The sequence below is a fragment of the Octopus sinensis genome, linkage group LG4 (assembly GCF_006345805.1).
Source record: "Octopus sinensis linkage group LG4, ASM634580v1, whole genome shotgun sequence".
NCBI classification, from domain to species: domain Eukaryota; kingdom Metazoa; phylum Mollusca; class Cephalopoda; order Octopoda; family Octopodidae; genus Octopus; species Octopus sinensis.
The window spans coordinates 66,600,673-66,615,720 of NC_043000.1; the positions used below are offsets into that span (position 1 = coordinate 66,600,673).

General features: G+C 37.5%; 1 protein-coding gene across 2 annotated transcripts in view; it reads left to right on the plus strand.

Annotated features, from left to right (window-relative positions):
• The window catches only part of LOC115210267 (girdin), a 49,386-nt gene extending 43,380 nt beyond the window's left edge, over window positions 1-6,006 (plus strand). For both annotated transcript variants that reach the window (XM_036502093.1, XM_029778758.2), the window contains one exon: window positions 3,877-6,006. In XM_036502093.1, the coding sequence (XP_036357986.1) occupies window positions 3,877-4,223 (347 nt within the window). In that variant the 3' untranslated portion in view covers window positions 4,224-6,006. The remainder of the gene's footprint in view (window positions 1-3,876) is intronic.
• The last annotated feature ends 9,042 nt before the right edge of the window (window positions 6,007-15,048 follow it).

The following is a 15,048-nucleotide window of genomic DNA, read 5'->3' on the forward strand; positions in this document are numbered from 1 at the left end:
CCAGAATAGGGTCACTCAGCTAATTGGTATTCAGTCACTAATAGACACACTCCAGTCTGTGGATAACTGATGTGCTGTGTATCACTATTATAATGGTTTCTACTCATTGGAGCTGGTTTATACCTCTGCTACTCGAGTACCCATGACCAACTCACCTCAACACTCTTGGTGCATTCAACTCTCCCTTCGTCTGCTCTAACCAGTATACCCAATCCTTCATCTCTAAAGCGTCTTCCTGCTGGAATCTCCTCCTCACATGTCTTTCTTGCAGGTTTTGATTTGTTTAAACAATATTAATGGCATCAATCTCATGGAACTGGAGTTCCCTGCTAGGGTTTTAGGTTATGCCTCTTCCTTTAGATTCTGGAGAAAAAAAAAGAAAAAAAACCTTTGTACAAATTGACAATAAAGTTACATCAAGCATCTGCAAAGTAATCATTATGGGATGCAATGTGTTTTTAAATTGTTGAAGTTTTGTTGCTGTTTTAAACAACAAAATTAGTCCTGATTGAGTACACTAATAGATGTTTGACTTGTGTCTGTCTTGTAATTTCATATGTACAGGACTACAATGGGTCTGTCTTTTCTTTTAAGATGATTGCAGGTGTTATTTGAGGGAAATTTGGTTGTGAATTTTAGCTGGTCATGTGGCTACGCATGTTGACTTGAGAAAGTTTTATTAATCAACATTACATGTTTTATATATGAAGTAAAAGAAATGTGGCCATTCTGTGGCATCACTTTGAAGGGATTTAGTCAAATCGACCCCAGTACTTATTTCTTAAGTCTAGTACTTATTCTATCAGGCTCTTTTTACCAAACTGTTAAGTTACAAGGATGTAAACAAACCAGTACCAGTTGTCAAGCAGGCTGAGAGGAGCTAACACACATGTACACATGCATGCACGCACAAACACACACACACACACACAAAGTAGGCGTTTTTCAGTTTCTGTTTATTAAATCCACTCACAGGGTTTTGGCTGGCTCAGGGCTTTGTTGAAGATACTTACCCAAGGTGTCACACGGTGAGTGAACTTGGGTCATCAATAATTCATTGATGACCACAATACTTTAAGGTGTATGCAATTTCATTACATTTTACAATAATCTTCCAACTATTGGTGTGTGATACACCAGTAGTTATCCTCAAAATAATCTCCTTATCACCAAAATAATCCCATTATTGGTGTTCCATACACCAATAAATGGGTTATTTGCAATGAAGACAGCAGTATCTGTGAGTTGCATCATTGTGACCATGTATTATTTCCACATCATTGAGCTAATGATGGAGCACAAGCTGTTAAGGGAGTCTCTAAGTGGGTATCAACTTACCAAAAATAGCAGATTACACTATGGCTATGAAAAACAAAGAATTCTATTGCATTAGCAAGGCCTGGGAGATGGATAAGATGGTCAGGACCAGAATACCTCAGTTCATAGGTTTGCTCTGTTAGAGCTGATCCTGGACTAAACTGCTACAAAAGCAGCAAACTGAGCTGTGTTCAATAACACACCTAAAACAAAGCAATTATGAAATTTAAAAATGAAAAAGAAATTTTATGATTAAATTCCATTATGTTTCTATAAATAATTTTGGTGTATATCTTTATGGTTGCCTTGTAATAATGTAGCATTCATTTTTATAATGTTTCAACAATCAATGTTGTTATATTTTTTATAAAAGTATTACTTTGTGCAGTATTACAATATTGACTATTGGAATATAGAATTTTCATTTGCTTCTCTTGCATACACAGAATATTTTCATTTGGAAACATCCATTGAAATAGCATAAATTTTATTTCAGTTGGTCATGTAATTCATATGAATGAAGACAGTTGCATCAAAAGGTGCTGATCTCTACTTGTAGAGGGAACATGTGGAAAGGGTAGACTCAGGAAGACATGGGATGAAGTGGTGAGAAAGGATCTACAAATGTTGGGACTCACAGAGGGGATGACAGGGGACTGAAACCCCTGGTGGTTTGCTATGCTTGAAAAGACATGTTAAGCTAAATAAGAGTGTGGTTGCCCTTGCATACAAACTTGTCCCCTGCAACTCTCTCCAGCTGAGCATCCATAATCTTGCGGGCTCACAGGAGCTGGTGCCATATAAAAAGTATCAGTGCTGGTGCTGTGTAAAAGCATCCAGTACACTCTGTAAACTGGTTGGCATTAGGAAGGGCATCCAGCCATAGAACCCATGCCAAAACAGACAGGTAGCCTCAACAGCCCTTCAGCTGGTCAGCTCCTGTGAAACCATCCAACCCATGCCAGCAAGGAAAACAGATGTTAACCCTTTCATTACCAAGCCGCCCAAAACCGTCCGTAATTACCTATTCATATTTAAATGAGAATATCATTAAAAATCTCGTTAGTACATTCGTGAAAACACGTGATTATACTTCGTAAACAGTTCATCTACAGTTTTGTACAACGATCGACGTGTAATTTTAATTCCCTGAATTTTGGGAGATTTTTTTCCACATTTTTTTCGACATCGATTTTTCTTCAACTTTGAAATGGATAGGAGTTTCATGTTATCAAGCATTGATTACGAATTTAAAGCTTTTTCAACGGAAAATAGAGAGATATCGAGAAAAAGAATGAATGAGGTTCAAAAGCACGTGGTGTACAAAATAATGAATAGGATATTTTTTTATCCGAAACCGAAAAGCAGCGATTTCGAAGAAACAAATCCGCGATGGTGACAGCAAAGACGATTTTACATCGGAATGAAGTAAAAAACTTTTAAAATGTTTTTATTAGCAATTTTTCTGAGGAGATAGTTTATCTATATTCTTTCTTAGGAAGCAAAACCGTTAGACTTTGTTTTTTCTGTATGCTTGTTTGGAGCGATCACTGTGGAAGCAAACTGTTTCGCAGAATGTAAACAAACACAAAATGAGGGATCAAAGTTCGGAAAATTTGTGAAGTAAATACTGGGCACTGTTGTGGATTTAGTTTTTATACAGGGAAACTAATGTTAGTCAGCATGGCTTAGGGTATGATGGGGTCTGGAAGTTATTGTTTGAAGCGATCAATGCGGAAACAAATTTACGCAGATTGTAAACAATCACAAAATGGGGGATCAAATTTCGGAAAATTTGTGAAATAAATACTGGGTACTGTGTGGATTTAGTTTTTATACAGGGAAAATAATGTTAGTCAGCATGGCCTAGGGAACGATGTGGTCTGGAATTTATCACTTCCATACCATAACCAGGGCCGTATATTATTTTTTGACCTATTTCTTTAGTTTGGTCAAACTTGCGGTGGATTCCAGTATTTCACTTTATTCCACCTTTATGGTACACCTGTTGTGCATTAAATTCAACTGATGTGCACAATTCTTCTTTATCAAAATTTTGTTGCATACCCATTTGAATATTAGCTGATGATTCATTTTCTATGGTGATATTTAAACAAAATTTTAATATTTTTACCTTTTGCTCAATTTAAAATTTAAAAATTTTTGCCTTTTGCTCAATTTAAAATTTTAATATTTTTACCTTTTGCTCAATTTAAAATTTTAATATTTTTACCTTTTGCTCAATTTACCTGGATTTACCTGCAATTAAAGTCACTTTGAGACAAAAGTTATGCAATAGAATTGATTAAGAACCCTTTCTTTAATTATGTTCCAAATATCACATTAATATGTTGATAAATAAAAAAAGTTACAGTTACTTAATGAAACAAGCCTAAATTCATGATTATTTTAGAATTTAATTGAAACTCATGAGGGGTGTATTTTGGTCAGAAATATAGTAACGAAAGGGTTAAATGATGATGATGATGATGATAATGGTTCATTTGATTTCATAGAATTATTTCTTCATAAATTTTACTTGATGTTTTTTTAAAATAGGTGAATCGACCAACCAGGCAGCAAATAATGATGAAACTGCTATGACTAAAAATGCGGATTCATCAGAAACAAGTCCTGCTGCAGATCTTGAAAAAGCAACTGCTCAGAAAAACAAAGCTGAAATTTCTTCACACCCTTCTGAGGAGGTATCCTTATCCGCTCAAACGCCTGTTGCCACTTGTTCTGAATCTAGCAATGCATGTGAAGCCTCTCAACACATTGAAACTTCTGATAAAGAAAACTTTAGTGAAACAGAACATTCAAATAATGTGGAAAGCACTTCATCTGGTTGTAATAATGTAGCAGAAGAAGTCAGACAGGTTGAAACAACTGCATTGGTATCTTAATAATTAAAGATCACTGGCAAACTTCTATGTTTGTAGCACGTTTAGTGAACAGCACAACCTTTTTTTAACTGATTTTAAATCTCATTTCAGAAAAAAAATCTTAATTTTTTTTTAAGAATCTCAGTCTCTTGTTTGCATTAGATTGGCCTTTTAAATCCCCTTTTCTGTTGGTTTATTCTCTTTTATTTGAACTAAATTATAATAACAAACATTCTCAAAATATTAGTATTGCTATACCAGATATAAAATCAGAACTTGCCCTACCTCATCTGATGGAACAATCTAATTTAGCTGAATAGGAAGAAAAAGAAGAAAGCCTTCAATTTTCGTTTTAAAATCTTTCTGCTCTATATATTGTTTAACCATAACCATCTTTCTGGACTGAATAAAATTAATTTTCGAAATAGCAGATATGAAAACCTGTTTGCTGTATAATTAAGAAAGAACTTAATCTTTTCTCTTTAAGATAGAAATAACATTAACTTAATAAGAAAAGATAGAATACATTCTAAAGTTTTGTATATTTTTATGATCATCATGATGTTTCAGATGAATAAAAGTATATTAATTGTTCCTACTCTTTTGATACTAACTTGCCTGAAACCATCTCTGGTTCTTTATTACAAAACTGCCAAATTTAATTAAAACCTTCCAGCATAATAATGAAAAATGTTAGTCATTTTACTAACCAAATTCTTGATTGTTTTAAAATTTAATTGCAACTGTGTATTTCAGAAATATTGCTATGAAAGGTTTTAACTAAGTCTTATGATTATTTTAAAAACTGTTTATCTTTTAAAGACTGAAGCAATACGTGAACCACTTACTTTTATATATAATCAAACTATTTTAATTCCTCACAATTAGCTCCAACACTTTTCTTCCCTATCCCTTTTGATAAGAGATGTTCGCATAAAGATTTTTGTTTTTATTATATTTGAAATATAACAAAGAATTTCTTTGTTGTCTTATTTTGAGCATGGGAATTTGTTTTCATGCAATATATCTTCAAAGATTGGATGGTTTTAACATCCAAGCTAAAAAATTTTTTTCTAGTTTAAAAATATGCCTCATTTGTGACCTAAGGAGTCTATTTCAAACTGTCTCTGCCTTCTAAAAGTAATTTTTAAAAAAATTTTAAATTTGTTTCTTTTATGTTATTATAGAAGCATGAAAGAAGTTTTGGCTGACTTAAAATTTAAATAATTTCAATTAGTTTGCTGATAACAAAAAATCAGCCTCTGGCTTTGTACCTATTTTTATATAATAATGCTTTCAATAAATTTATTTATTTATTGTAATATTTTGCTTATATTTCTTATATCCTTCCATTAATGAAACTGCCAGGTTTATTTCTGAACTTTGTTTTGTTTTTTTCTTTGTAGAATCTCTTGCTAACATAATTTCCATGCAACAAATGCATAATATATGAATGTGTTGATGTTTGTATTTATGTGTGTGACTTTTTTGAAAAAAAAATGATTGCTAGTGTATAAATCTCCAACATCAGAAAGTTAAGGTTTATATATGACATTGGATTCTTTATATTATTGACATTGAATTATTACATTGGATATTTGTTGCTTGTTTCATTTTTCATGTTGATCTCTTAAGATTTACTCTAGTGTCTTAGGAGATAATGAACAGAAACCAAGGAATAACAGTTAAACAAACCCTGTGATATTTATACAGTCCAAGGCTAGTTATGTATTCTATTACTCATTTAATATGGGAATCCATGTACCAAATGAATAAACAATGGAAATATTTAAGTCTCTTCTAATATGTTTTGTTTATTTATTAATGCTTTTTTTTACTAAATTAGATTAAAAATAGAGCATTTTTATTAGTGTTAAAAACTGAATTTTGGTTGGTGTGTTCCATAGTTATTTTCATGTAACTGATAGTGTATGTTGTTGTCGTTTAATCTCAGGTCAGTTCTAATTAAGCAGACCTATAACCAATCCTATTTTGACCATCTTGTCTTTTTGTATATTCATGAATATATTATCCAATGTGTTCTCATTTGAAGGTGGTTGGGCATGATTTGAGCAAGATTTGGCCACTATTTCTAGCAGGTTCAACCACTGCACTTAAGCTTCTCACATTTGGCTTATTAGATTATATCTTTCTATATTGCTACAACTTTTCAGTTGTCTTCATTCTGCCTTAGATTTTGCACACAGCAAAACTTCTTCATTTCCTTATTTTGCTCTTGGTTAGAGATTGCAGTATACTCTTATATTGACTTTTACCTCTGATAAGCCTCTTTTTAACTAATCGTAAGCCAGTTTCTTTTTTTAAGTCAACGCCCAAACACACAGCAGTATAGATAATTATCTGTGAGAATTTGAAGAAACTAGGTATTAGTTTGTTTTGAGTAAATGTTTTAGGTTTGGCTATGTTTCATAAGCACATTTGTCTTAATTGCAGTACTAGAAGCTATGTACATAAGTGATAAGGTGTAGGGAGGTTTAAGCATGTGATTTGGTTCTCTTTGCAGAATAAATTCAGAGTTTATTGGAAAAGTTTAAAATATGGTGCTGAGACTGATTGAACATATAGAAAACTAATTAAACTGATAGTTAACAGAAGAGATGTAAATGATTCTGTTGTGTAAAGGGGAAGTGACTTCATTGGTTGCAAGAGGAGTGAATAAATAAGGAATACAATTGGTGCATTAGAATCTAATGAAATATCAAATACTCTTATAAGGTTTCTACCTTATACCCCTGTGATACTAAGCTGTCCAAGATTGCCATTGGTTCTGCAATACAAATTTCCTGCTTAAAAGTGTTCTTAGTTGAAACCGTCCATCAAAATTTATGTACCAAACATTGGCTTAATTTTCAAATTAAATTGAAACAAAAGCAGTGTATCTCAACAAAAATACAGTAACAAAAGGGTTGATGTACAAGATAGCTTAACTGGAAAACAGGAAACTTATATGACTTAACTAGGCCTTAAATTCTTGCAATAATACCAGCAATGGGAAGAAGTTGAGAACAGAACCACTCTTTACAGATTACATTTGTTTAACTGCAAGTTAATTCTGATCAAGCATACTGGGATAAAGTTTGACTAACTCAGACACAGTATCCTTTGAATTTTTTTTTTTTTTGGAGTGGCGTAGTATGAAAGGAATTTATTTGCTACTTCTAGTTGACTGAGTGACTTCATGGAAACTGCCTTGTTGGCTCATATTTTATCCTGATGCAAGTGCTACTGTAATTTAAGCATAACAGTTGAAGACTTACATTATCTGAATATTATATGCTGTGAAATTTGAAAGTCAGTAATCCATAAATGGTGGCATAAAATTGCTTGAAATAAGTAACTATGAAAAAGATAAAAACACAAGTTGTACTTTGGCTTGCATGATGATTTTTTCCAAGAACAATCTCTGGCATTGTATAAGTTGAGTAACATATCACTTATAATTCACTGGTTGAAGATTCTGTATTCTATTTTCTGTTGCTCTTGCAAAATTAGAACTTAAGAGAGAGATAGAGAGAGAGTTCATAGACTGACCTTCACTAAAAATATAATGAAGAACTGAAATGGAATGAGAAATAGAGCTGAAGTCATTAATAATTAAAAAAAGGAATCCTCAATTGTATTATGAAATTCTTATTGTAAGATTCTGACTGACTGATTAATAGTTGCTAAAAGTCTTTGAACTGTGACAATTTGCGTTTGGATACAACAAAATATTAATGACAATTTTAGGTCACTACCACTTATTCTGGGGATGTCATTACTGGTAATGTGTATTTGAAAATGCTTTGAAATAAATTGCTTCTTTCTACTATAGGTACAAGGCTTAAATTTTGGGTGAGGGAATTTGAGTTCCTCAAATGGCTTGTCCTTATTATTGTAATGGTAATTCTGTGTTAGCATTGAGTCTCATAATCTTGTTTTTTGCCTCTGAATGTTCAGGCTAACTTGTGCTGACATTGCGATGAGAGGAATTTTCTGCATCTGATGCAAGCAGTACAAGGCCATCCACGTAATCAAGATCTTCAAGCATGGTCCACTGAATTCATATCTTTCTGTCTACTACAATAATTCTCATTATCCAATTGATTGCCAAAAAAACAACAAAGGCTGGTTTTCACTGAAATTTCTTGTTAATCTTCCATCATAGAATCCCACAGGATATTCCCTCTCGTGGTTTCTGTACACATTTCTGTGAGATACTCTGGTGCTCTACCCATTAGTCACAGTAGACACTATCAAACTTCTTTTCATAAGTCTGAAATTTAAATACAGAAGAGATAATCAAACTATAGACTGATCGACCATAGTTCTCAAAGAAGCTATCTAATCCGCACATGACACGTTCTGACGAAATTCTGCTTGCTCTTCCCGTAGACGGGCATTTAGTACTTTTTCGAGTCTTTCCAGAATAACCCAGTGGAGATCATTCCTGGGACTGACAACCAGCCTACAGTAGTTTTGTATTTGCTAACATCTTTGGGAACTTCACACAGTAGCTTTCTGTCTAGTTGGTGGAGAATTCCTTCTTGCGCCAAATCTTCTGAAAGGGCAATTATAGCATCTGCATTGTAACCATAGGGTTGATCTCGGGACCCTCTGTCGAGATATCGTATAGTAAGACATGGCTTATTGTGTAGACTGCTGCAATCATTAATATTTGTGTCTGCGTGTATCTCTAAATAGCATTGTATCTGGGTAAATATAAAATGATTATATATTTTTTATTAGTGGAGGAGAATCTAATTGACTTGATCCTAGCATGTCGCTGCTGTGTTTTTTATTGATTAATTGAACTCAAGTAGGATTTGAATAATTCAGAAATACGAAACACCAACGAAGATTATATCATAAAACATTAAGCTTGTTTTTATTTTCTTTACTCTGGACAATATCTCTGAATTTGCTAGTTATCGACCTATCGCTCTTACTTCCAGCATTTCAAAGGTCATTGAAACAATTGCTAACAGTTACCTTCTCAGGCCAGATGTACTAGAGATCTACTCTCATATGTCACTCACCAGTAGTCTTTTTCTTGAAAAATTTATTGATGCGATTGCTCTTAACAACAGCAAGCCATGTTGGGTCAAGCATGATAATTTCTTGGTTTAACGGTGTACTTATGGGCACCACTCGTTTCTCTAGTTTTATATTGGAGGTTGTACGCAGTGATACAGTGCTCTCTTTGATCGAATCAACCTTGGTGTGCTGCAAGGTTCGGTTATATCTCAGCCACTCTTTCTGCACATTTACAACCTACTTGCTATCACCAAACAAGGCTCGTTCCTCCTTTGCAGATGAAATCAGTTTCTCCCTTTTCTTTCGCACACGGACGTCATCCACATGCAGTTATATACCTCACATAAACCTGCATTTCCTCCATGACCAAAGTCCTAGAAACCTCTCACCACAGGGGACCTGCCAATTTTATATCTTTCAACAACACAGCACATATCAAAGGAAATATTTTTGTACTCAATATTCTTCACTCTTGGGCAACGTTCAATTATAACACTCAACATTTGCTAGAACTCACTCACATTTACAACATAGCAAAAACTGCTTCCCAAAGATTGGGTTTCTTCTTCTGACCTAGATAATATTTCATCTTTGAACACGTGTTTATACTTTATAAAACACAACTAGTGCTCACAACCGTGATATTATTGCAACACACACACACACACACCCTAGAGAGTATACGAAAGAAATCAATCCGCCCGTTTGGCAGATTAGTCCACCCGTTTGACTGCTCCACACGCTTCCATTCTATCCCACTGATGTGAAATTTCTCCATATTGTCTTTTCTACCTCTACTATAACGACACTTGGGCCCAAGTTAACTTGCTGCATACCAAGTTCATTACTATATTCATCTCTTGTCATCAGTGTTCCCTCTAATTTGTCTGTAATGGGTGTGTGCAGAAGTTTGCTTGGGTGGAAATGTTGTCTTTCTTTGCAAAGTATCAGGTGCATTCCAGAGGTTTTGAAACTTTTTCAGAAGACATTTATTAATTTCAAAGAAGTACAAAACTAATTTCCTTCAAAGTAGATCCTCTGATCTCAATTGTAGTGATCAGGCCACTTCGTGAAGGCTCCACAAAAGTCCTCTAAAGTGAACGTGTTCTGGTCCATTGTCACAGCCTCTCCCATCTTCAGCTTCAACCAAAAGTCACAGGTATCAAACCGTGGATTGTAGGTACAATTTTAATGTCTGGTGCAGGCACTCTGGTTTTTTGCGATGAAATCTTTTCCTGAACTCCTTTAAAATCCCCACAAAGTTCTCTTTGTTGACTGACTGGCCAGAGGCAACCAAGTGGATGTAGATGATGCCCTTGCTGTCGAAAAAGGGGATCATATGAACTTCCCGGTGGGCTTGCTTTGTCTAGACTCTTGTGCCTGCGAAAGACAAATGCTCGGCTCATACAGGTTAATCCATAAGCAGTATGAAGTGTTTCATATGTTTCTATAGCGTTTTTTGCCTAGTTTAACTAAAAAGTTTATTGCATAGCAAGTTTCCAAATTGTCTTCACGTTTCAACTGCATTCTACAAACTAGTCAGCTCGACAAGCAGTGTTTAGTAGGGTGTGTTCGAAGTGCTGTTACAGTCGCCTCTTTCAGTCTGAAATACCAAAATTCGACAGGCCAGCTTATTAGATGTATAATAAAGATAAACTAAAATTACAATGATCTAGGACAGTTATAACTTCAAAAAATGTCTGAAGACTGCTGGTATTCACCTCTTATATGTGTAAATATGTAAGTTACCATCACTCAAATGCTATATTAACCAATTAAGAGTTTAATGTACAGTAGAAACGTTTGATCACTATAAACAAATCATTTGTGCAGGTTATCCATCAAGAAATTGTAGAGTCATCTTTCTTGGACTGCGAGAGGCTACCATCATCATAGGAGTTCACTTAGAAAACTTCACTCCTTAATTCTGATTCCAAACTATTTTTATTTCGTCTATAGGTAGGATTACCATAATTTCCAGAAGTGAAACGTGGAACAATTGGAGTTGAAGCCAGGACCATGGGAGTTGATTCCAGGTGCAAAGGAAATTGAAATTGGGACCAATGGAATATCACACATGTTTTTAAGAGTCGCAACGTGTGAATTGAGTATTAAGGGTGAATTAGTCTCCTCTTCTCACAAGTCAGAGGATCTAGGGATTTCTTTTTACTGCAAATATATTTACATATTTGCATGTTTTTTTCTGAATATGAAGGCAGTTCCTAGCAAGTGTTGAAAGGATATGTGAGACAGTAAGATGTACGATTTATCTTTATCACTTAAAAGATTGAGAATCTGGCCGAGGGATAGAAAAAGGTGAACAGAAACATGTACGAAGCAGCTATTATTTACATGGCAGCACATGCACTTAAAATATTAGTTTCAAGTTTTGGCACCAGGCCAGCAGTTTCGTGAGAGGAGTAAGTCGATTACATTTACTCCCAGTGCCCAACTGGTACTCATTTTATCGATCACGAAAGGCAAAGTCGAGCTCGACGAATTTGAACTCAGTATGTAGAGACAGACGAAATGCTGCTCAGCTAACGTTTCTTATTTCTTTACTGCCCACAAGGGGCTACACACATAGGGGGCAAACAAGGACAGACAAACAGATTAAGTCGATTATATCGACCCCAGTGCGCAACTGGTACTTATTTAATCGAACCCGAAAGGACGAAAGGCAAAGTCGACCTCAGCGGTATTTGAACTCAGAACGTAACAACAGACGAAATACCTATTTCTTTACTACCCACAAGGGGCTAAACACAGCGAGGACAGACAAACGGATTAAGTCGATTACATCGACCCCAGTGCGTAACTGGTACTTAATTTATCGACCCCGAAAGGATGAAAGGCAAAGTCGACCTTGGCGAAATTTGAGCTCAGAGCGTAACAGCAGACGAAATACGAATTTCTTTATTGCCCACCGGGGGCCAAACATAGATATGGACAGTACAACTGATGAGATCAGTGAATCGATATGATTTTACATAAATGTGACATCAAAAATAAAATACAATACATAAAAATCGAATGGAATACACAGTACAAAAACAATACAAATGAAGCGATGATCAAGTTACGCTCCGATCCCACAAGCCCCGATCTACCGCTGATACCTTTTTTTTTTTTTTTTCTCGTCTATTCACACGGTTCCTTGCACGCACAACACTCGTGCAACATACTTCCATCTCTTTTGGAACGTACACTCTGACAGACACCTCTTCTCCAGCCACAGTTTCCTTTTCAAATGAAAAGAAAAAAAAAAAGGATCGCAAATTGTCACCAGAGATAAAGTTGCCTGTCTTAATTCCTTTTATCCTAGTCTTCCATACAGCCTCTTTTGCTATTGCTACAACCGTGAGAAAACAATTCTTACCCTCGTTCGTTAGAACTCCCGGTGGGTCAATTTTTATAATTGACTCAGTCGACAGCCGTACTCTTCCTTCGCCGGACAACAGATGTTCAGCATAAGCCCACATTTCAGTTATCTCCGGACACTGAACAATAGCGTGAGGGACGGTTTCCCTGTCCCCACCGCATCTTGGACAGGTCGGCGACTGACGTTTACCATGTCTTGCGAGCTTATCCCAAAGGGGCAAGGCACCTCTGTAGCATTGCCAGGTTAAGGACTTTTGGAAGTTGTCCAACGTTCTCAACCCGAATGTACGATGAAACAAGCTGTCCAGTTGAATAAATCCGAGACCTAGAGTCGACCCCAGGCCATCGTCGCATTCAGACTCTACCAACCCACTATATAAAATCCGTGTGGAACCCCCCCCCCCCCCCCGCTGGCGTTGCCCGAGCGCCGGAACAGCAAGAGGGCCTTACGGCACTCTTTATGCCACTCACTCGACCTCGGTCTACGAGAACACCAGGCTTCCTGTTCGCAAAAACTCTTGAACTCAGGGAACATTTGTCTGGCCAGCGGAGACCACACCCATTCACTATCCAGGAGAATCCAGAGGTGCCTCAACCTCAACGCATGTCTGCGCATCATTAACCAAGGCATCCCTAAACCTCCATTTAAAGGCTTTTGACAGCAGACAGAGCGTTTCACAAGTGGCGACCTGCCCTTCCACAAAAAGCGAAAGAGCTGTCTCTCCAACCTGATCAACCACGAATCCGGACGGCACGACGGTCAGGCGGTAGGTAATGACCGATGCGATAAACACATTGGCCACTTCCGCCCTCCCTTTCAGGGATAGCCATCGCCAAGACCAGGTCTTGACTACTGCAGCCACCCTGCTCAATACCTCCGTCCAGTTCTTCTCTATCTGGAGGCCTGGTCCAAACCAGACTCCCAGCAACTTAACCGGTCCCTCCGTCCAGCGCCTAACAACACTGTCTGAAGGCATCGACTTGCCAACCCAGGTGCCGAGCTGCAAGCCGACCGACTTTTCCCGGTTAATCTTTGCTCCTGCTACCTCCTCGTAAGCCTCAATAGTCTTACCTACTTCACGTAGGCGTGCCACTGTGGTTACACTGATAGTGATATCATCCGCGAAAGCCGTAACAAACTCCTCTAGTCCTGGTTCTCTCGGGATGCCACTCAACCTTTGCAGTAATGGCTCGAGAGCCATCACATACAAAAGTGGTGAAAGCGGACATCCTTGACGAACCGAGCGTCTGATGCAGAACGGCTTCGAAAGGAAACCGTTCACCCGAACTATCGAGTCAATGTTGTGGTACAAAGCGATAAACCACCCGAGGAAGCCAAGGCCCAGGCCAAACCGCGCAAGTACAGTCGCTAGGTATCGATGGTCAACCCTATCAAAAGCTTTAGACTGGTCCAAATGCACCAATGCCCCACCTTTGCCAGATTTATTACCAAACCTCTCTATGGTATAGCGAATAAGATGGAGGGTATCTTGAATGGTTCTGCCTGGGATGGCACATGTCTGTGCCTCCCCGACTATACCAATCGCGACACGCGCCAACCTTTTTGCTAGAACCTTGGCCAAAATCTTCACTTCTGCGTTTAACAGAGTGATGGGCCTGAAATTATCTAGAACGTCCCCCTTGTCCGGGTCCTTTCTGATCAACGTCACTACTCCCCGGCGCACAGATCTGGGGATAAACCCATTCTGTTTCCAGTTCGCGTACACGTCAGTCAGTAGTTGCCCGAACAAGTCTGGCATACATTTATACAGCTCGTACGGAAGACCATCAAGTCCCGGTGACTTACCCGCTTTACAATCGGCCAAAGCCTCCATCACCTCCTCAGGTGTGATTGGCCCTTCGCAAGACTCCGCATCCGACCCCGAGAGGCACGGCAGCCCGGTAAGAAAGTCCTCGAGGGCTCTCCCACCACCAGGACCGCCGTCACCCCCGAACAGCTGGGCGAAGTACTCCCGAAAGACCTCACACATTTTCTCGGGTTCGTTTATCAAGACACCATTTTGATTCGTCAAAGACCGAATAGAGGAACTATTTCCTTGCCGAGCTTCCACCACTCGGGCGCATCCAGCGGCTTTGATTCCTTCACTTCCCATTGCACGTAACTTAGCTCTGGTAATACTTCCCATGTGGTGGGCTTCAAGATGTTGGTTTAACTCCAGTCTTTTCACCCTCGCTTGGTCTGTATTACAAGTCCTCCAGGCTTCTTCTAGTTCCTTAACTAGACCATCTCCTATTTTACGTCCCTTCTTAGCTAAACTTATGCTAAACCTAATAGACTCATATTTGATGGCTCTTTTTAGGGCGTACCACCATTTGTTATTAATGATGGTACCTGTTAATGCCCTCTGTATTAACATCTTGATCCGCTTCTCTGTACTCCTCAATCGCCAAAAGGGACGTATTGAGT